The sequence below is a fragment of the Mugil cephalus genome, chromosome 4 (genome assembly GCF_022458985.1).
Source record: "Mugil cephalus isolate CIBA_MC_2020 chromosome 4, CIBA_Mcephalus_1.1, whole genome shotgun sequence".
In the NCBI taxonomy this organism is placed as follows: Eukaryota; Metazoa; Chordata; class Actinopteri; order Mugiliformes; family Mugilidae; genus Mugil; species Mugil cephalus.
Window position 1 is genome coordinate 9,567,267 of NC_061773.1, and position 23,135 is coordinate 9,590,401.

Below are 23,135 nucleotides of genomic sequence, written 5' to 3' on the forward strand. Positions count from 1 at the left end.
AAAGAGACTAAATAAGTGGAGAAACATCACTCTGTCCTTCATTAGAAGAGGGATTTCCTCCTCTAAAGAAACGTGACAAGTTTAAATCCGCAGTGTCTGAAGGAAACCTGACAGGCTGTGAACGAACTTTGAAAACGTGCAACTCAAGCTGGTTTTCTTGTTTAAACCTAAGCAATTGAATGGTAGACTAGCATCACAGCTCACTCCCATTAAAGTTAATTTAATAATAACTTACGTTATTCATTTGCATTCCAGTTAGCTCTGTTTATTTATACAGATTAATTGCTGAAAACAAACTACTATGGCTGACAAATGATAGTTAGCTTCAAACTGTTAAAACGTTGAGCTGGAAGACACTAAAACACTCCGTTAATTCACTGTGAGTGGCTTCTTTTACACTCACATCTGATTAATTTAAATCTTCTAAATAGAGTCCGCAGCTATGATCTGATACACTGTGCGATGGAGGTGCATTGCAACAAAAACACACACGATGTAAAACAGAATTTCCCTTTTTAATAATTAAATACGGTCCATTCAATCATTAACAACTCAAAAACCAACAATCTACACCGACAGTTTGCAGTGAAATACACAAGATTAATGTACTTCTTTTAATGTAGTGTCATTTGGGAAATGACTGAGGGAAGGGAGGAGAGGGAAATAATGGGTGCCAGGAGAGACTAGGAAACAAACTGTAGGGACAGAGAGAGGTGAGATGAGAGAGGTAAGACACAGGGGGAACCTGAGGTATTCTGCTGATTCATATAACACCAGAACACAGTCAGCTTTCAGGGAACAGTGGACATAAAAATCAGCTTATTCCAATTTATTCCTAAGGGCAACCTTCACAGCATTAAGAAGCAGACCTGCCATCTGGCAAAATAATCCCTGATCTGTGTTCTGATTGTAAATAAATATGTAATGATTTATTTATTTATTTGTTTTTGGAATGCACACACTTTAAGACCTTAGCCCTAAAACAATTATGTCTGAGCCAAAGACTGAAGTCCTACTTTAATCCCACAGCAACACACATCTGACTGGTGCAGCAGGAACTAATGTTGCACTAGCACCTGACTTCACAAATGCAAAGAGATGAGATGTTTCTAAGAAAAGGCGAACGAGCCGAGATCTATATACGTAGGCGTTTGAAGTATACACTTTCAGGATGTTTGTTGCTTTATTGGGCAGAGGGGGGGAGCCGTGAACGAGCATCAGGGTGCAGGTGTGGGTGGTTTAAAGAGTCCAGTCCTTCTGAAGTAGCGGACAATGAGAGGCACGGACACCAGCGTGATGCTGATGCGGACCGGAGCGAAGAGCTTGTGGATGGCGTAGGCCAGGACGAACGTGCTGGTTCCCGCGGCCATTTTGGACTGAACGACGGACTCGCTGAAGCCCACTTTGCAGAGCACGGCCGCCATGTCGATCCCACTGTGGAGAGACAGAAGACTGGTTAGGAGAGTAAAGAATTTACAAACATGTCTGGGCGGCAAGTGTGTGTGTTGATTTTGTGTATTAGTATCAGTCAGTGGGAAAAGAAATTACCCAAACCCCATAGTTTGACTTTGTTATGGACTACGTGACTATAATACTAAGGGCTGTTGTTTAAATTACTTCAGAGCACAAGTTAAAATGGAAAGAAAAATTGTTGTTTAAGCTGATAGTTAGACAGTGCCCATAAAATCAATCGTGAAAACCTTGTGTTTACTTATGTTAACCATCTTCCCCTTCTGCAGCTCTTTTTAAGTCTGTCCTTAGAAGCGCAATTCACCTCTTCCTCCTCCAGAGGGAGCCAGGCCCAACAAAGACCGTCTAACAAGTATTAACATACCAATTTAAACTTAAGATGTTATCCATGAAAAAATATCTTAGAGTTGAAGTGCATTAAAGCAGCGTCCCTGTCTTTGTGAGACAGTCTTCAGTGCTGAGAAGCCGCAGCGGTTTCATCTGAGCCACTTGGAGGAATAAATATGTGAAAAATGTGCCAACACGAGGCCTCGAGCTGCCTCAGTAAATACAGGCCCCCCTCACGCATTAACAGCCCTGTTGCACTCAGCAAACTTAAGTCGGCTAAATATAAAGATCCATCTGCACCCTGACAACTGTTTACCCAGCACAGAGAGCTGTATTAGCTGTATTAGCTGTATTAGCGGGGCCACACAAGCCTGGCTCTCTCTGGCTGCTCCGTGATCCTTCTTGATTGTTGATGGCTACAGAGACTGTTTTTTTTTCCAGCTCAAGGATCATTATCAGCTATAGAAAGATATCATCAAGCTGTCAGTTAATGTCTGCCAAGTCCCTTTGGGCTGAAAAGACGCTGGCGTGAAGCCAGACCCACCAGGGCCTGAGACCGTTTGGAATGACACTTGAGCCAAAAGTAAGAAGAGTGTGTTGTGTTGTTTCATGGTCTATTAGCAGAAACAGACAGGAATAAAATGCATGGACTATAGTGTCAAAATCTGCACATAGCCATTAGCCATATTTCAGAAACTGTGGCTCCAGTTGAGTGGCTGAAAACATTAAGACGGTAGAGACAGTACACCATTCACAGAACAGGTCCCTGTTGGTGTCCATCTACAGTAGAGGACGCTCTTCCCTAGATTATCTTAAATCACATGACACTTAACTTTCCAGCCTGTGATATATTCTGTGACTTTGGAAATTAAAATGGGCAACATTTCCTGTCATAACATAATCAAAATGTTAAGAAAATAATGTTTACTGACAGTCTGGATCATCAACATCACAGAAGAAAACCAAATAAAACCAGATCAAGGGTCGACCTCACACATTTTCTAACCCTGTTCAGAGATATTAGGGTAGATATTTTAATTAATTTAATTTAATGTAGCCTTCATCTGGCTTCAATCTCTAATCAAGAAGCAATAAAAAAGCAAATACAAACACTCAGATAAGATACTGCTAAGCCTTTTGCATCTTTGAGAGTACAAGTTCATCAGGGTTCAAGTGGTGTAAATTTCATCGTCTGAGGTTGTGCATCATCTCCACTGTGCTCCAGGTCCATCGACTGCACATACATCCTCTAAACGAACTAGAACATAGTTTAATAACAACAAATCCGCAAAGGATTATAATTGAGGCCCTAGCCACCTGGAACTACAGTGGCCCCCAAATCACCCACTTGTAGAAAAAAAGGCAATGACTGGATATTTTGTTGTGTTTTGTTTTTTACCTGGATATAAGGAGGTAGAACATCCCCAGAGACATGAGAGAAATCCCAATGTGGAAGCAAACTCCCACTGCTCCATATTCCTTGAAGACTTTCTTTAGCTGTTGGGTCTTGTTGGGTTTTCCTCCCTCTGGTTCTGTGTCCCCCACGACCTTCTCGGGTGATGAGGATGAGGGGTCTTCTTTTAAACTCTGCACGTCCTGAACAAAAACAAAAGAGGGAGAGGATGAGCAGGGTGACTTCAACTGGAAGCTACAAGAAACAGTGTCAGAATAATGACATATAAACAGATTAAATCCATGGACCCTTGATAGGGTAATTATAATGTAGGAGAGAGCAGAACGACACTAGGGACTGAGACATTGATGATTTATTAGAAATAGTGTCTGTAATGGTTGTAGCTTGTACCCCTACTACGTTTACTACGTTTAATCTAATCTAACCGTCATTGTCCTAAATTATGTCAAGGCTGCTTCTCTGTTTGTCTTTGTGGGGCAGCACGGCCGCACTGAACTACTTTGCAAGCTAAACATTTCCAGATTCCCTGATGTGCAAACAAAGTTGGATAGTTGAGACACACGATTCGAATTCTGCTTTCTGTCCCCCCACTTTTAGGTCTGATATATAAATGCATGTAGCATCACAATGCAGACCCAACTGTGTCCTGTGACTGTGCGTCACCCAAGTGGGCCAGACAAAGCCTGGGCTTTTATTAGCCTCCCCTGTTCATAGAGCAGCCGAGTCAGCTGATTAAACATAGGCTGCTGCTGTGTGGTTTTGGTAATTCACATTATCGCTCACTAATAAAAGAAGGCAGTCACTTTGCCCTTTACACGTACACACAAAGAGCCTCTCATGAGCGCCACAGACGCACACATTGCTCTGGGTCTGCGAGCTGCACACAAACGCCACTCCAGACACAATCCAGTCGTCTGACACGTAGCGCGGAGCAGACAGGTCACTTCAGTGCATGTGAGGTTGATTAGGGACCCACACTCTCAGTACACAGCAGTGACAATAACGCCACAACAGACAGCAGGCTGAGCCTGAGAAAGTCTGTATTGTGACAGCGCGTCTGACAAAAGCCTCGGGTGTTCACTACATTTTTCAAGCAAAGCCGAGCGTAAAGCAGCCAAACCTGTACAACTAGTATTATAGAAGTTATCCCTTTGATGTGGCTGCACGTGATCGCATTGGGTAACCGGCATTACAGTGTAAATATTAATCTGCAAATTCACTCTGAGTCTACCTTTTTACCTTGCTGCCGGCACCGTTTGAACTGTAGTCGATGTTTACCTGGCTGACCGCGACGGCGCCACATACTGAAGAGGAGCTTCGCTTTTATCACGGTCACTCGCTAGGACTCCTTTGGGGACTATTGAGGAATAAGTTCACCGCAAACTGCAGGCAGCTCATAATGAGGATGAGAAAGGTCTGAGGATCATGAAAGTTCACTACAATGGAGTTTTGAGAATTTAACGTAAATCCACATTGAATCACATAAAGTTGACTAGATCTACAGTACATCTGATGATGCAGATTTTTTCCTTAAGCAAAACCACCTTAGAAGTCATACTTTAAAGATACATCACTCAGGCTTAACGTTATGACCACCTTCCTAATATTGTGCAAGTCTCCCTTGTGCCTCCAAAACAGTTGTCTCATCAGAGAATGGACACGGACCTTCTGATAGTGTCCTGTGGTGTCTGCAAACACAATGTTTTAGTGGGGGCCTCTGTGGATCATCCTACAGATACTTGATCAGTTTGGGATCTAGTGAATTTGGAGGTCAGGTAAACACCTTGTTCTGTTCTTCATGTTTTTTTTCCAGTGTGTCTGTCAGGCTGCATCCTGCTGGGGATGACTGCTGCCATCAAGTAGCATCCACATGAATGCCAGGTCCAAACATTTCCCAGCAGAACACTGTTTTGGTCACTAGATGGTCAATGATATTTATTTTACTGTCAATGGTCATTATGTTATGTCTAATCTATTACCATATTCTACTGGCTAATATTAATGATCTCCATATGATGTGTTACAAATGTGTTTAAGAAGAAAGACAACCAGCTGAAGTGTGAAGAGCTTCGAAAGCTTGCAAGTTATCTGTGTTGCTACCTGTGTAGTGTTCTAAAGTTGGTGGATGATTTGATTCTTGCCAGGTTTGTAAGTAAAATCTATGCCTTAGTGACCACCATCCCACCTAAAACACACCCATAACTGCCTGTACTTCCTCACAGGACGCTCAGTGCGTTTACATGCAGAGCTTAATCGAGCTATGCTCAAAATTCGACTTTCTGACTACAGTCCTTGTCCCAGTTTACATGCAGTGCAAGAAAATCGAATAACTGTCCTCCTCTTCCACACTAGGTGGCGATACGTGTCTTTTCAGTGGGATAATACCATGTTAATACGGTACGGTTTCCAGTTGACCTATTACGTGATATAATAAACAAGAGTCGTTCATGCGGCAGATCGGCATTTCAAACAACAACCGGATGGATAATAGTACATATTCTAATGTCGTACGTAATGTTCGCGCTACTTCTGGTGCAGATAAGATCCGTGCTGGTGGAGCATACGCACACGCATTATCTGATTAAAAAAACTCCAATTCCAATCGCATTATCTGGGTGTCTCAATCGGACAATGAGAACTCCGATTTTAACCGGAGTAACGTGTTTACATGCAGTTAAGTTCTCCAGTTATAGTCCGATTAAGGCAATAATTAGTTTTTTTCACGTGCATGTAAACGCACTGACTGATTTGCCGACACCTCTGTGGATCAGCCACACAGTTTGACGGATCCGTGTCGAGTCTCGTGATCCTACAAATCTCATAAGAGTCCAGCTGCAGCACCAGGTCCAACAGCCTCCCTGTGTGATTCGGGGTTAAAATAGCTACTGGTGCCCTCAAATATTTGCGCTATATTAGCGCTTTCAGCACTTTAACATGACTTGCTGTGGTAATGCAATTAGAGCCAAATTTCTTTAATCGTTCCCCCTTAAGGCTCAACTTAAACTGAGACCATGAACCACGGAGAAGTTTAAAACTAGCTGGCAGGAGGAATTTGTGTCCAGCGGTTCCCTTTGAAGGCGAGTTTTCAAAATATCCCCTCTGCCAGGAAAGAAAACAGGAAATACCTTTGGCCTGCATGATGAACTTATTTTTAGGCAAAATATCGACATGGTGCCCACAGAGCCAAGACGACTGGCTAAGTACAAAGAACACTGCCTGCTGTGGCCTCGTTATAAGGAAATATGATACTTCTGTAGCTCTTCAAGTCTAACCTGAATAGTGATGATGACAAAAATGTAGGCTGAATGCAAATGTGGATATGGGCAAACTATCCTAAAGCAAAAAAAAATAGAAGATTAAGAGAATCCAGTTCAGTAAATGACAGGTTTCTGAGTCTACAGAAAGATAATATCTCTGTGAGACGCTGTAATCCTTTGAGCTCAATGCAAACATGCTCACGGTGTCACATGCTGATGATGATAAGCCAGATCAACCAGAGTACTAATTGGCATCACACAGAACGGTCAGCTGAGTCTGACAGGAATGTTAATTTAGGGGATCACCAGCAGAGTTTATTCTGAAGAGACACGGACGTTATACGAGTTCAAACCCATAAGCCGAGACACTGTACGCTGCGTTCATGTTTCAGTCTTTTAAAAGAATGTGACATTAATGTCCATGTGGCACATTTACTTTCCCGAACAGCATCTTTCATTCATGTCCTTCTAAGGCCTTTTTGTTGCACTGTCGTTCTGCTTGCTCCTTTGTGGGCCTGAGACAGACCGTTAATCAGTGAGGCAGAAACGACGAAGGAAAAAGGAAAATGAGGAGAAAAAAAGAAAAAAAGAAAAAAAAAAAGCTGGTCTTTTCTCTCAGCTACAAGTTGTCTTGCTAAATTTTAGCCCAAGCCCCCTCAATGAAGCCATAGTCTTTGCAGCATATTCACAGGGTTGCCAACAATGGACAATGGAAGAGTCTCGAGTGGGAGAGGGAGCAGGCCTTTGCTTTTCCGAGGGCGAGAAAGGCCAAGCTAAAAGTAAAGGCAGGCAACACTGTGGGAGGGTCATGTGAGCGAGCAGCTAAAGGGAGTTGTGCCAGGGAGGGTGTATAGGAGGGGAACAGTGTGACTGCTGTGTCTGATAACAGCTTTTCAGAGTCATGAAAACACATGCCAAGTCACAGTGGCACGCAAACACGGACAAAGACACACTCACAGAGCGGGAGGGAAATGGTAAAGTGGTGAATCCTTCATGTCAGAGGCTCGGCCAGAAGCGAGAAAGTTACTGTTAAACATCTGCTCTCGTAACAAAGTCAAACTGAGCGAAACATTTCCTACAATCACTTTTTACATAAGTTACCCTGGGGGGTGGATCTGCACATGCGAAAACACTTAAAAATACTTTGTGGCTCCAGAGGGAGCTGCAGGAAGACCTATGAATCCCCACACGAGGAGGGGTCTGTTTTAAGAGTTACAAAGGAATGAAAGAGCTCTGTAGACGTGACACTTCTGGAGACAAACAACCTGAGGCTATAACTGCTGGCCAAGGTGCACTGTGGGTAACGTATACAAAAAATTATTAGAAATAAATTGTATTGTATTCCCTTTCCCTCCGTGTGAATGCAACTTGCCTGAATTACAGAAACAGAAAAGTGTCAATTTACCTGCATGAGCTTCTTACTTCCAAAGAGCAAGTAGTAGTAGTAGTAGTTCCTATAGACTTACAACTATAACAAAATTTATATTCTCATCGTCAAGACCTTATCTCACTGTAATTTTTTAGCACCATATCTCAAACAAACTTTTGTCATTTGTCTCATTTGAGCTTTACATCTTTAGATTAGCCTAATATGAGTCTATATGTTGATGTTTTGAAGTCACGTTAGCAGCACGTCACTGACTGAAGTATAACACATATTACACACTGGTATGAAACAGATCCAGTGCTGACATTTTGTTCTTATCGTGTCAATTACTATCTAAACTGCCGGAAAGCAATTTCTAGAACCTAGAGCCTGAAACCACAAGAGGAGGCACCGAGGAGACAGTGGAAAGTAAAACGTCCGGTGAATGAATGATTAACCATGATGAACTGAACCCTAATGTAGAAGGGAGAGACATACTTTGCGCTTCAGTTTGGCTTCAGTTTCTCCCCCCATCTCCATTATTTTCAGTTTAGTTTATGAAATCATCTGATAAATAACAATCCAAGGTGATTTCTTCAGCTGATCTTACTTTTCTCTTCATTGGTTCAAAGATATTTCAAACAAGCAGGTGTTTGACATACTTAATTTAAAAAACAAAGAAGAATAATCAACAAGATTGTTGATTATTCTTCATCTAACCAGTTTATTGACTCATTTTTTCAGCTCTTACTGGCAACTAATGTGCCCTAACATTTGTGCATGGTAGACATTACATATGCTATAAAGCCCTGTCTTTTTTGTTGAGCTTCCTCCAGAGATCAGCAGCGTGCCCTGGCTTCATAATTATATAATCTAGTGCAAACTTCATTCATTTTATAGCACTTAACATGTCACGTTTACACCGTTTTACAAGTAGTGCTTGTTCCTTCTATCAGCTGGTGTCGGCTCACCACTGAGAACACACGCTAGAAAGCCAAAAGAATTTAGATGAGTCACTCTTGCTGCGACTTTCACAGCAGCTTTCGTTGTCCCACACATACCTCAATTATCACTCAGCCGTAGCTTCTGCACGTTTAGACTCGAGGAGTTGTAAACATTAAATATGAATGCTGCAGATTCGCCTCTAAGGCAGTCTGTCTGCAAATGTGTGCGTCATGTTGTGCCGTGTTATATAACGAGACAGCTGGCTACCATGAGGATGGCTGCCTTTGCATATTTCATAATGTTTTGAATCCGGATACAGAGACCCGGACCACCCCCGGCTGAGCACGGCCTCTGCGGGGCCTCGGGCTCGGACCTGTGTCCCCTTGTGGAGGGGGCCACTGGGGGCCATGCGAACACCTGGAGCAGTTGAATTTACCTCTTTGATGCCGCCTGCCTGCTCCTCGCCCGCGTCGCCTTTCTTCGCGGCTGCACTTGTGGATGATGATGATCTGGTCTGCATGGTCCTGGTGCAGGAGCGTCGACTGGAAACCGACCAAGAGTTACCAGTAAACAAAACATTAACCGCCGGCTGTCCCCTGCTGCTACTGTGGCGCCCGTTTGCACAAAGGAGCCCGATAATATCAAATTCACCCCCTTCCCTCTGCACGCTTTGGGGCAGATTCACAGCGACAGCGGCCACCCGGTCCAAGTGTCCCCGGTCCGCTGTTACAAAACCAGACGACGTGTCCCACTTAAGCGCCGCGTCCCGCCGCTGCTTCCCCAGGTACGCACGGCTCGGATCGACTCCGCCGACGGACGCGCAGAAGAGCCGGTGCGTCTGAAACGTGCCCGGGCCCGTGTTTGCTGTCAGTCTGTTTGCTTTGACCTGCACCACAAACCATCCTGGTGACTTGAGCGCCGGATCCAAAGCCGCTGCTGACAACCTCCCGGCGCGACACACCAGCAACATAGCCGCCGACGGCCCCTTTACAAGAGCTCTCCGAAAAAAATAAAAAATAAAATAACAGTAATTAAATGAAGCGAGTAAATCGTCCAGGACAAGCAATTGTGAGACTAAGTAGGTGTAAACATGCTGCCCTGTGCCCTCCGCTGCTCTGGCTGACCGATTATCGCTGGCAGCCAATGAGAGCTGACGCGCAACCGCAGATAGTAAAAGGCTGAAGTGAAGGGAGGGGGTATTTAAAGGTATAACCGTGCTGATTCATGTAATTCGCTTATATCACCCAGCTTCCTTTGGGATGTAACTGAGTTCAGAGCGTGTGTTGACAGTCCGGCAGCCGAGAAAAAATTTAATTTCGGTCAACAACTCTTGTGCAACATCAGTATTTCCGGAGTCAAACCAAGACTTGCTGCGTTTGTTGACACTAGGATTCTGCCACTAACCCGAATAAAAAGGACAAACTGAATACAAATGCCTCAGTCGGAACAGATCTGATCTGATCTGAGGGAATCTGAGAGGGTGGTGTTTTATTAATCTATGCAGTAGAAAACGATTCGCCTCCAATAAGCATGTAAAGACTTTATTCACTTGTTTCTCTCATGAATACGTACTCTCTCTCCCACGTGTGGTAAACAAAGACGTGATGACTTTCTGGCCAAACAAAGGAAAACTTTGGCCCGTCCAAGTTGGAGAAAATAGCCCTTTCTTCAGTTATGTTTCTGGCAGATGTTATGCTCGAAAGTGGACACAAACCACTTTTCACGTAAGCAAAGAAATGTATGTTTTGGGACATGTAAATGCATATGGTATTTTGCCCATGTAGATAGTTCATTTGGAATCAGAGTTCGATTCAGAATCTTGATTATTTAAATAATAATAATAATAATAATAATAATAATAATAATAATAAGTCATTGTCACACTGAGGTCATTTACATATGTACATACCTGCAGTTACTCCTCTTAGCCACAGGGGCCGCCAAAGACAACAATCAAGATCTTGGAGATCATTGTGTTCATTTCTGCAGGTCTCCAAAATGTTGACTTTTTAAAACGTGAGTCTGATTAAAAGATAAAAAAAGTGCCTCACAAATAGAGCAAAATATGTAAGAGAAGAAGAACTGACAACTGTATGTACTCCTTGTGGATTTTTTTCTGCTGCAAACCTTCAAATATTTTTTTATTCATTAACGTTTTTAACTTTGTTAACCAGAAACAACAACGTGCCGTTTTGTGTCTTAAAACTTAAGAGGAAGGAGGTTAAACTTATAATGCGCAAAACATAATTGAACACCCTATATAACATATTATGAGGACAAGGAGAGCCGAAGGCACACGCAGACAACAGTAAAACAAAACTAAAAAAAAATGCATTCTCTTCTTAATAATGGACAAAAAGCTGTAGAAAATATCTCTGCAAATCTGGCAAATGGATGCATGAAAAGTCAAAGTGTTTATTCAATAGACTCAGTGGGCACTTTAATAGGCACATCCTAATCAAGGTCATTGTTGAAGAGTGTCATTTATGAACACGAGGTGAGCAGAAATATTAGTAACATCTCAGCACAATTCACTCCAGAAAAACATTTTGGTTACCTTGGTTCTAAAACATTACGCCTCTACATCTTTATAGGCACCATAAAAGTGTCATTTTTCACACGGGTCACATTATGGCAGACTAGCTGTAATGCACCGCACTGTTAAAGTGTCATGCCCTCACAGTGTGTATCATAATTCCCCTTTCTAATAGAAAACAGACAGTGTCCTGCTGCTGGCAGTTATTTGAGTTGTGGGATGTTACAGCAAGATAAGGCCACAGACCAACAGCTCGAAGAGAAGGCGGTTAACTGTCACATGCTGGTTCGTAGAAGTGTCAGATTTTGCGCAAAGCCACAGGCATTTTTCTGTGCTGTTTTCCCCTTCTCTACCTTTATGTTCCTCATGTAAATTTGCACGCCTATGCAAAAACAGATAGAAATGTCAACAAAACCCAAAAAGGAAGTGGTGGGGGAAGACACGAGTTCAGGAATCCAGCCTCACTTTAAAAAACCGAGCACGCTTCCTCAATTATTCCATTGTTATCATTGAATGCTGGTGCATGCCCGTGTGTTTAGAGCTTAGTGTGACAAACAGTCGGCTTTCAGTTGAGGTTAATACTTTCCTGTGACGTTTGCGCCTTTTTTTTCTTTCTTTTTTTTTTTTTTGTTATAGGTAAAGTATGCACACACGCTCACTGTGTGAAAGGTAGAGAGACGTGCATGAGATGAAGAGGGTGGGATGTTGGCAGGAAGCCGCGTGAGAATGGTGCAGTCACTCTGTGCTGCCTGTGACCTTTTCTCAGCAAAGCCATGAATCAACATGTGGGCTGATTTAAAACAGCGGCTAATTTTAAACTGCTCTTCACGTCGGCGGGTGGTGATAAATTTAGTTTTGTGGCACAGCACCGAATGTAAATGTTAAAAAATGACAGTGACACATGTGTGGTTATATAAACTGGCACAGTCAAATAGAGAGAGAGAAGTTTACCTGGGCAGGAGGAGACATGTACAGTAGAAAGTACAGTCCCACATACACATACAGACTGAAATAGGACATTAGTCAGAAATTCATTCATGTTTTAGTTTGCCTGAATTAAGTTTTTGAGATGTCAGCGTTATACATCTCACGTTGGCACGTGTGTGTAAGACCAACCTTTAAAAGTTTACTAAATATTTAATGGACAATTTTATACTTGACTAAATTAAAAATGGCTGCACCGTACAAATTTATAAAAAGTGAACAGAATATCTGGGACATGATAAATGTTACTTAGTTGCTTTTTAACTTATAAAGCTTTTATGTTAGACTATACTTTACTACTTTAATGATGACATTTGACTAATGACATGACATTAAAGTTAAATCAAATTAAATGAGCTTCATGCAAATAGAATTTGACTAAATGAGTAGATGACGTTAAGCTACCATTACAAGATACTTACAGGGGGCTATTAAGGTTATGAACACTGTTTACTGTAAAACACAAATGTTTCAGGTTTTGGAGAAATAAATGGAAATAATAATAATATAAATATACGTAAAGGCAGAGAATATGTTAAAACAGTTTGTGTCTTTGTAGCCAGCAGTTACTAAAACACAATCCAGCTCAGTTTACAGTTATTTAGATTCATCAGTCGCAGGTGTGACCTGATCTAGGGCTCTAAAACCATTAAAACTGTTGAACTTTCACTTCACTTGGTGGTTTCTTGTTGGCAGAATGAGTTGTTCTTTCAGCTCTCAATTTGATTCAACTGTGCTAAACTCAGATACTCAACTTACTCCACTACTACACTGAAGAGACCACTGATGCGAGAAACACAAGTTGCTGGTGAAGCATTTTGTAACCATTGATGTGTTTAAAAAAACAAACAAAAAAAACAATGACCCAGTCGTTCCTTGTGTCATCAAGTGATAAATCAACCAAGTTCCTGTTACCTGTTCCTGTTCTTGCCCATGCCCGCTATGATTCCCCAACTTCTGCATTAAAGCTCTTTGAACATCATGATGTTGTCAGCATGCAGTCAGGGCAGGTTTCACAATCACAGACCCATCTCACTGTGTTGCTTCATGCGCTAAGTGATGTGATGACAACTCACCACTCATTACTCACCCTCCAGTGGGTGGTGTTGCATGTGGGTGTGGATATATTAACTTTGTATTACTAAATGTATTGCTATGCAATTATGTCATGGTGTTGGTGGATATTTGTCACTGAGGGGAGAATGTGTTGCTGCTCTGCTGACTCTCTGGAAACCAGTCAAACAGGCTTCATGACAGGATGTTGGTGTGTGTCACAGCTGAAGGCATCTGGTCAGTCTCTCACTCCTTAAATGTGTTAAGTGCCTGTAAATAAAAATGACTTTATTACTGTAGGTGCTGACCTATGGTGAAAAAAAAAGACCATTTCAGAAGTTTGTGATTTATTGGTCGTTGATTGGAGCTGGTTTAATTATACCTGAGTTGACCGTGTTCTGGTCCATGTTGGAAGTCCAAGAATCCAAGGCTACACTACTACTCAGATTAGACATTTTTAGCAATACAATACAGTACAATATTTTACTTTCTTCTAGAGCACAAACATCACAATCAAATCAAAATATTTTGGTTTGATTGGACATTTTTTAATATATTTTCTTTTGTCATTTTTCCACACAAATTTAAATTTCCTTAAATACACATTGACATGAATCCAACATATTTCAGTAATGAGATAAATGGAGGCAGAAGACACTCCCTTTAAGTCAGCACTTCATTCCACGATACAGGACCTGTCAATTACATGTATTATACGTTTACTCTGTCAGGTTCCCCGCAATTAGCCCGGAGCCTATTCAGTCCCCAGGGGAAACCCAGAACTACTGAGGCCAAAATGGACAGTTTTGTTTTATTTTCTTCATCTTTTAATTTCACATATGTATATGTATATATATATATATATATATATACACTCATATGTATGTTTATGTTTAGGGCAGTTGCACGACCACCCTACTGTTGCATGTTTGAAATAAAAAAAATATATATATGAACCTCTATATTATTTAAATAGCTTAATATTAAATGCAAAATGATGATAAACCTGTACATTTATGAAGTTTAATGTAGAACACATATAGTAGGTAGGGGGTCCTACTTAATCTCTCCATCAGTTTGTGGGACCTTGGCCTGAGAAACGTTGAAGACCCCCTGTTATAGGAGATAATAAATCTAATATCTTTGGGATTTGGATTTTATTTGGACAAAGCTGTGAAGATGAAAAACAGGGTGATGACAAAAAAAAATCATATATTCTTAGTAGATCCACTTCTTACTAAATTATAGACAAAGTAAAGCAGAAAACATATCTGTGTTCAGTCACGTTGAAGATTTATCAACATGCGTCTTGGATATAATGGCCGCACTGATCTGTCGATACTGATGCACAGATGGTCTTCACTCAACTGTGAAAAATCACATATACCGACCGCAGATGTTTCAGTTTTGTGCTGGTTAACAGTCCCCTCGGTTCTTTGAATCTGACTCAGAGAAACGTTTGCAAATGAGCAATAGACGGTACAGCACATGAAGGCGCCTTAATAATGGAGCCAAATCAGACCTTCAGGGCAAACGTTGCTGCTGAATCATTGCTGGGTGCTACATGTCTAAGTGACATCCACATGAACACCAGGTTTAAAAGTTTCCCAGCAGAACACTGTCACAAAATGGTCGATGTTATTCACTTCTACTGCCGTGGTCATAATGTTATGTCTAATCAATGTATATTGTGATAATGACTTCCACCCTGCTTCCGGTCTTAGATCATAGTGTTAGTGCTTCTCAGACTGAAATGCTGCCTGGTGCCTCAGAGTGAAGAACTGACTTTGATCCGTAGATTCCTCAGCCAATTCTCTTTTACCACCAGCTGGACAGACAGACATCAGCTCGTCCCACTTAGACATCTTAAATTCAGGTCAAATAGCACAGTGGAGCCTTGTTAAGTCCAACAGATCCTGGGAACCCAGCATCCGTTCTGACCCACTGAGCCATCCCTGCATCCATCCGTTCTTTATGTGCAGTTCTTCTCTCAGTCTCCTTTACAAGTCTCCTTTTTCTGGCAAACCTCCCGCCCCCTTAGTGCCTTCTGTCTTCCCGCAATGCAAATGTCTCTTCATCAATGGCATGGTCAGAGTCTAATCAGCTCCTGGCATGGGTTCACTTTTCTACTTCTGGACCATTCCTTGATTCCCTCTTTCAGCATCCTACCATTTATGCACCCAGCTGAGTGGTCTGTATGCGTCTGTATGCTTTTTCTGGAGCCCATCCATTTTGCCCTTCAGTGAAGAGGACTGAAGGACTGGGACGAGAGCCAGCTGGCCCGCACTCACTGTGGCCGAGGCACAATAGCAAAGCCAAGCAACACAGAGGAGGTTAATGCAGTTCGGATCGTGTGTTGTCAGCACCATTGTCCCCCTCTCCTCATTGTCTGTGTGCTTTACACTCACTGACTGCGCCCAGAGAAAGCTTCAAATAAAAGGCTGATTTCTACTAATATTTGCTCAAGACACATGGGGGACTATAACTTTAAGCAGATGTTTGACAAATTATGTAGTGTTTGTACTGATGGTTTCTTTATCTATTGCTTGAGCTGACTTTTTTATGAGTAGATGGTGCATTGTAAATACAGATAGGTCTCTGCTAAAGGTCCCGCCATGCCAAAAGGGCACTTCCTTAAAATCGTCAGCAATAAAAACAGAGCCAGTCACGAACTGTTACTAAACAGAGGCTGAGAAGGGAGGGTAAAGTATGCTGGCTCAAAATAAACTCTGAGAAACACGAAATACTCTGATTATGGAGCCAAGCAAAGAAGACAAATTAGGGAAAAAGTACCAAACTGCTATTTTATCCTGGCGACCACTGCTGTGTTGCAGCCAGTAGAAATATTGACCCCGGCCGACCTCAAAGTCAGTGAATGGGAGGAAGTGAGGAGGTGAAAGTTCAGAAACACGAAATAGAAAATCCTAGAAGGAAGCAGCTGACGTGGGGCCAAGACCCTGACAGCTGTTTGATGAAGGACAGCTCAGTCTCCGCCCGCAGAAAGGAGCTGTACAGCACAGCTAGGGTAAAGGAGGCAGACTTCTCAGGGTGAAACGACTCGTAGAAACCTTCATATAACATGAACACATTCAACTAAATATACTTTGAAGAGAATCAGTGGTTAATTTAGAGGAATATATTAGCAATGATGTGCAATATTCATTATTATGTTATTAATGTAGAAGCAACATAGTATTTGAAAATCTTTGTTTTGTTTTTTTCGCTAGTTTGAAGTTAGTTCTTCAATCTACAGACTGAGAAGTTCCCCTACAATGGACCCCACGATATTTCTACAGTGGCCCAGAGTAGACAAACTGAACAGTAGCTATGGAGAGTTTGGGTTTTACCAAGTTTTGGTCCCTGTTGGTTTTCTTAGACGCTAGGTGAAAGAGGAGCATTTGCTTGGCCTTTAATAAAACACATTGGTTCTAATAGATAATATACATAGAAGTACCTCCATGTAGAAAATGTAAAAATATATATATTTTTTTGTTATTTCTAAACAACATCCAGAATATATTTATTCTCTAATGAATAAATATATTCTGGATGTTGTTGATGTTGGAGTCATTACAAATCCTAATTTTTAACAACCATACGTCAGAGGTTTTGCGTTCCTCCTGACGCCTAAAGCCTGCAGAGCATGTTCGCTTTAGAAATGTCAGAAATTCACTGCACCCGACCGCACATACTGTAACACACCATATAAAATTCTCAAAATATACAATTTATTCAAAATATGTTAATGCAACCATCAATATATTCCAGTAATTACAAAATCAGTAGTTCTTCATAATCTTTATCCTTTTAGGCAGCGAGGCTTGCGGTCAAACACAAACCCTGATCTATGTTTACCACGAGAACACATGTTAGTTGTTGTAACAGCTGAGCGTCCCTTTCTCTCTCAGTTTGATCGGAATTCATTCAGTTTCAATTTTTTGTTTCTTTGCAGCAGCTCAAACGTCAGTTTTCAGTGATTTTCAGCTGATTCATAGCAAAACGATGCCTCGGCTCCGAAAATAGAGGGTATGGCAATCTCTTTGACTTATTTTGTACTTCTTCAACCTGCTTGGTCTGAGAGCGTGACGTTAAAAACCTGACCTTTGCAGGGAATTCGTGCAGGAAAAATTCCATTGGGTTTTAAGTGAACCACGAACACTGGTCTCTGAACAGCAGGGAGAAAACATTAAGTATATGTACTTGAGTTTGTAGACAGATTTTGGACTGTGTGACTACTCAGGGGAGATCTGCTGTACATAGTGTCCCCCTTTACAAACCAAATGTCTGCTAACACTGTTCATCAATAACGAGCAACTGGACTTTCCTATGTGTTCCTCAACAGTTACAACACAGACATGTAAATGCAAATCATGTGAACAGATAAGGGAATGCTAATACAAACATATTTACAAACATCTGTACAAATATTTGACACTGTACAGTTCACGTTACGGGGATAAAGTGTGACAGAGTGGTATTTTGGGTTATCACATTTTCAAAAACGGGGGGAGCATCAGAAGCAAAAAGAAAAAAAAACTCTGTAATGGCAAAAGAAAACCTTGCTCCAAAGCTTTTCAAATGCCCATAGAAGTCTTTTTTTTTTTACTCATGGGAGACTCTTTGGCACTCATAACATTTTTGGAAACCCAGGTTTAGATGAAAAGGTTGATGCCCACCCTCATTTTGTCTTAATGCCGCCTTCAAATGGAACCTGTAACCCTGTGGTTAGTCACGCTAGCAAAATAGTTGTCATTCAAACATCAACATCAATCACGTGAGCACAACTGCTAGGCAACAGTAGGAGTCTTGAAGAAAAGTAATGACCAGGTAACTTAATGAAGGACATGCGCAGACATAATGAAAGGTTGAGGCTGCATTTTCCTCAGAGATCTAATAAATTGCTAAGGAAACTATGACTGGATGACAGTATAGCTATGACTTCATCATCCACCATCTCTGAAAATATCAGCACGTCATAACTTGAGAACTTGGACCTCATTAAAATCTCACTTTATATGGACAAACATGATAAAAAACAACACCAATTGAAGGCAGCGTAAACTTAAGCTATAGCCAGTTCCTGCTTAGATTAGCAAAGACTGGAAACAGGGGAAAAGCTAGCGTTGCTTTGACTGACGAAAACAAAATATGGATAACAGGATTTCACAAATTTGGTTGTTACAGTATTTTGACTTGTCAAAGTAGGAAAAGTTTTAGTAGAATTAGTGGCTTTATTTAATTGAATTTTCCGCAACAGCCGCAGTTTGGTATTGTACACGCTGGCTCAATGCTTTCTGGGAAACTGAGACATATTGATATGGAAAGACAAATAAAAGCTAGGTGGTAGCTTTGAACTGAGCCAGACTAGCTGTTTCACACTTTTATAGTCATAAGCTAAGCTAATTTCCAAAAATGTCAAACAAACACTTTAATTAAGCTCTTTTTTTTTGGGATTAGATTGATGCATACTTTGTGTTTGGTGTGACCCAGACGTGCTAAAATAAAGTTGTGGACTCGCTAAATGCCGAATCCATGAGGGGGCTGATGTTTAACAAACTGAGGCATCGAGTTTTTATCTTTTGACAACTCATACTACACTTACAGTAATTCATTACGTAACATTTACAATTTTCGTTAATAAGACAAGTACAGTGATAACGTGGGGGAAGGTCGGGCCACACAATGGCCACCAGGAAACAAAAACAAAACATAAACAAATAACACTGTTATTTGTAGTGACACATATGAACACATCCCAGTAGGATGTTTGTGTTATTAATAACGTATACATTTAGCAGACAGTTACCCTTACTTCACTTCATCAGTTGAAAGTTTTTGTTTTTTTCATGTCAGAAGGTGCTTTCTCATATTGCATTCACACTCTCCACACACCATCCAAATAATAAATACACTCAACTGTAGGAACTATTATGCTTCTGTTTTTTTTTTTTTCGTTTTTGTTTTTTTTTTACACATTACATAAATTTCATAAATAAAGCAATGTACAGTCATTTCCAACCGTGTTTGCTTAAATTATCTGTGCGAGTGAGCACAAAGTGGATTATGCATAAAACAAACCTGTCACTTAGGTTGGATACGAGAGGACGGTGAGGTGAAATATAGGTGATGGAATATAGTGACAGTTTCAAACACTTGTGCAGCGCTGTACTCTTTCCTGGCGTCTCTCGCTGTGGAAGTACACTTCTTGAATGGTTCAACACTGGTTTATGGCATTCCTTCCCTTTACTTTTGCAGCCAGTCTCAACCTGAAAGAGACTTCAAAAGAGACGTCGCGGATCTCTTTTTGCTACGTTTTGCTTATATGCTGCAGTACAGCACGGTGTAATACAATATATCTGGACCACCTCGGGATGGCATTCCTGCTCAGTTGAGGCAAAAAAAGCAGAACATTGTGGTCTGATAACAATGTGAGTTCATCCTGGATTAAACGTTGGGTCAAGTCATGATAACAATCCATTTGGAGGCTAAAAAAGGCTTCGTTTCTCTCTCTCTGTCTGAAGGTAGACCATGCAGTTGGTTGCAATCTTCAGAAGTTGCCCATATTTAACCTTCCAGAAAACCAAAACAACTCCAGACACTCTGATTCTTAGAAGGGGCACACGGACAGCATGGCAGCAGACACGACTCCACATACAAAAAAAGGAATTTTATCCAAGTGACGACAACGTGGCACTGCTCGATCCCTTTCTCTGCAACATTTAAACATGCCTACACTCAGGGAAGGTCTTCAGTGTGGCGGGAGTCATGTGACATGTGAAGGTACAAGGAACATTTTTTTTTTAGACCCCCTTCATGACGCCCTCCTTCTCTGGTAGAAGTTTAAAGTGTGGGGGGAGGACAGAACGTTAAAATACAGGAATACTTCCTATTTCATTCCTTCGCCTCTTTCTACAGCATCTTCCCTGCTTCGTTCCTCTCTGTGCAAACACTTCCTGTTCCGTCAACAGTCACGTGACCGGGGCGCTATGACACGCAGCAGCAGGTCCGTGACTTGGGCTGCTCCTCTTCTATGGGCTGTTTCAGTTTGAGGAGGGGTGGGTCTCCGCTGGCTGGCGTGTAGTAAACTGCGTTGCCATTGGAGGAGACCAGCGGCATGCGGGGGTCCTCAGAGTTGATTTTGGCATCGGAGAAGGAGTCTGTGGAGCCGTTACCAAGGTGACCATTGAACAGCGGGTGATTCAACAGTTTGGCTGCGGCCCTTTGTTTCTTCAGCTCAGACAACGTCTGAGCACGCTCTTTTGGACAGGCTTCCTCCTGGGCGGACTGGGCGTCTACGGCCCCGCTCTTGTTGGGCGATGGTGTGCTGCCGTTGGAGGGCAGCTGCGGTGGCACAGAAGTCGTCGTGGAGATGAGGCCGTTCTGTTTGCTGATGCCATCTTTGAGGATGGTGGGTAGCTTGGACTTGTCTGGCAGCTCCACAGCAACAACTGGCTTGACCTGCAGGACATCAATAAGGCTTACGTTAATCCCTGTCGAAGGCTTTTCTTTTGGATAATTAAATACCGCCCCTGTGCTGTGCAGGGGAGATCAGATGCCTTTGATCAGGTGGCCAAATGATCAGGTTCATATAAAATGAGATGTAAAGCCAGTTAATTGGCTTCATTAAAGAGAATGAACCCTTTCACAAACGGTAAAGTTGAAGTTATTGGTATATTTATCTGCAACCTACTTGAATTTAAATGCATGTAAGATGCTGTGTTCTTATTTTTTTCCTGAAATTCTTTTTATAATCTCCAAGTATTGTACTTGTTGCAGGAATATAAATAGGTAATACTATTAGAAAGCATGACATAAACGTCCATTGCTACGCAGATGATACCCAGCTATATTTATCCATGAAACCAGATGAATCTAATCAGCTGGTTAAACTCCAAGCATGCCTTGACCAGGATATGTCCTTTAATTCACACATAAAGCAGGTGACCAGGGTTGCTTTCTTTCACCTGCGTAATATCATCAAAATTAGGAAAATCATGTCTAATCATGAGTGATGCGGAAAAACTAGTTCATGCATTTGTATCTTCCAGGCTGGATTGTTGTAACTCATTACTGTCTGGCTCCAAATAGCTCTTTACAAAGCCTCCAATTGATTCAAAACGCTGCAGCAAGAGCACTGACAGGAATTAGGAAGAGAGATCATATTACTCCAGTATTAGCTTCTCTTCATTGGCTCCTTTAAAATCTAGAATTGAATTTAAAATTCTCCTCCTTACATACAAGGCCCTGAAAGGCCTAGCTCCGTCATATCTGAAAGACCTCATAGAACGATAATGTCCCAACAGATCTCTACAATCTCAAAGTTCAGGTCTTCTCGTGGTTCCTAGAGTTTCAAAAAGTGGAATGGGAGGTAGAGCCTTCAGCTATTAGGCTCCTCTCCTGTGGAACCAGCTCCCAGTTTGGGTTCAGGAGTCAGACACCGTCTCTACTTTTAAGGTCAAGCTTAAGACTTTCCTTTTTGACAAAGCTTATAGTTAGTGCTGGACTTAACCATCCCTTAGTTATGCTGCTATAGGCCTAGGCTGCAGGGGGACGATGCACTGAGGACATGTCCTTTACTTTCTCTTCTCTGGTACCTTTCTCTTCTCTTAGAGTTTCTTTTCTATTACTAACTGCTGTGTCTCTGTCTTTCCCCTCCCCTCCCTCCCCTCCATCTTCTTGTGAGGGTCTCTGGCCTGGAGTGCTGTATATCTGTATATCAGACCTGTGGAGCTTCAAGCTACATCTGCTGTCGTGGTCTCATCAACCTGCCCCAGTCTTCATGGCTTGCAGCTGTCCACTCCTACCAACCTGCTCATGATTCCGCTTATACTCTCAAACTGTCACATAAGATCATCAGCTATATCTTTTATTATTGGATTATACATGTGTCCTTGTTTCCTTCAGCTCAATATACATATCTATGACAGCTCAGGCTTTCCTCCTGTTAAGGGAGTTTTTCCTGCCACCGTTGCCCCCAGGCTTGCTCTGGAGGTTTCTGGTTGTTTTTTTTGTTTTTTTTTGAGACAGTTCGTATTGTTATTGACACTATATAAATAAAACTGAAATTGAAGTATTTGAAGGCTAAATAGTACTGACAATAGACTCTGCTACTGGGATTGTATTGCAGCTTTTCTTTCCATTGTGGGCTCCTCTCCTCCTGAGAGTTGGGAGGAAGTTCTTTTAAGTGTGACACACCTACACCAAACCTGACACTCAACTGCTGATCAGTGGAATAGATCGATATCTTTGTGCTGTTAAAAACTCTCAAAACTGTGTCGTCTGACAGTGTGTGTGCAGGGAGTTGAAAAAGGCCACTGGTAACTATAAAAACTCCAACAGAGGTAGTCTATTTACCAAATTATAAAAACTAGCAACAAAAATGAAAAGCGAAAAACTTACGTTCACCACTTGATTGTTCTCCTGATCAGACTCCTTCTCTTTCTCCTCTTCCTCCTCCCTTCCTCCCCTCCACACGATGGCCTCTGTTTCGTACTCCTTACGGCACAGGTTGTGTCTGTCTGACAGACTGGCCCGCCGCACCACTTTCCTGTGGACACAAGTGAAGCTTCCACTGAGACAAGGCAACAAGAAAAATAACAAACCACCAAACCTGAAAGAAGCCGTCCTGAAATCACTTCAGGAAATCACTCAATTTGGTAGAAAACATTTCAAGCTTTAAAGAAAAATTATGGCGGACAAACATCACTTTCTGCACTGCTTACTCTAAAAGATGTATATTAAATATAATATAGCTGTAGCTCTTAGTACACTGCAATGATATGT

General features: G+C 41.7%; 2 protein-coding genes across 6 annotated transcripts in view; both read right to left on the reverse strand.

The window, feature by feature from the left end:
* Positions 1 to 496: 496 nt before the first annotated feature.
* Positions 497 to 9,953, reverse strand: fam210b (family with sequence similarity 210 member B). 2 transcript variants are annotated; one of them, XM_047583665.1, is made up of 3 exons: positions 9,216 to 9,953; positions 3,197 to 3,384; positions 497 to 1,434 (listed from the first exon to the last, which is right to left on the reverse strand). In XM_047583665.1, the coding sequence occupies exons 1-3, from the start codon at positions 9,747 to 9,749 to the stop codon at positions 1,218 to 1,220; spliced, it is 939 nt and encodes a 312-aa protein (XP_047439621.1). In that variant the 5' UTR covers positions 9,750 to 9,953; the 3' UTR covers positions 497 to 1,217. The 2 variants fall into 2 exon arrangements, with proteins under 2 accessions (XP_047439621.1, XP_047439620.1); XM_047583664.1 differs by having other exon boundaries at positions 3,197 to 3,393; positions 9,216 to 9,950.
* A 7,105-nt stretch (positions 9,954 to 17,058) lies between these two features.
* ppp1r16b (protein phosphatase 1, regulatory subunit 16B) overlaps positions 17,059 to 23,135 on the reverse strand; it is an 80,724-nt gene continuing 74,647 nt past the window's right edge. For all 4 annotated transcript variants that reach the window (XM_047583045.1, XM_047583048.1, XM_047583046.1 and 1 more), the window contains exons 10-11: positions 22,752 to 22,899; positions 17,059 to 20,810 (exon numbers count right to left, since the gene is read on the reverse strand). In XM_047583045.1, the coding sequence (XP_047439001.1) occupies positions 20,337 to 20,810; positions 22,752 to 22,899 (622 nt within the window). In that variant the 3' untranslated portion in view covers positions 17,059 to 20,336. The remainder of the gene's footprint in view (positions 20,811 to 22,751; positions 22,900 to 23,135) is intronic.

Coding starts and splice junctions, on each gene's coding strand:
- fam210b (XM_047583664.1), bottom strand. CDS start 9,749: ATGTTGCTGGTGTGTCGCGCCGGGAGGTTGTCAGCAGCGGCTTTGGAT. Junction 3,394..9,215: donor AGGCAGGCGGCATCAAAGAG/GTAAATTCAACT, acceptor GTTTTTGTTCAG/GACGTGCAGAGTTTAAAAGA. Junction 1,435..3,196: donor TTCTACCTCCTTATATCCAG/GTAAAAAACAAA, acceptor GTCTCTCCACAG/TGGGATCGACATGGCGGCCG.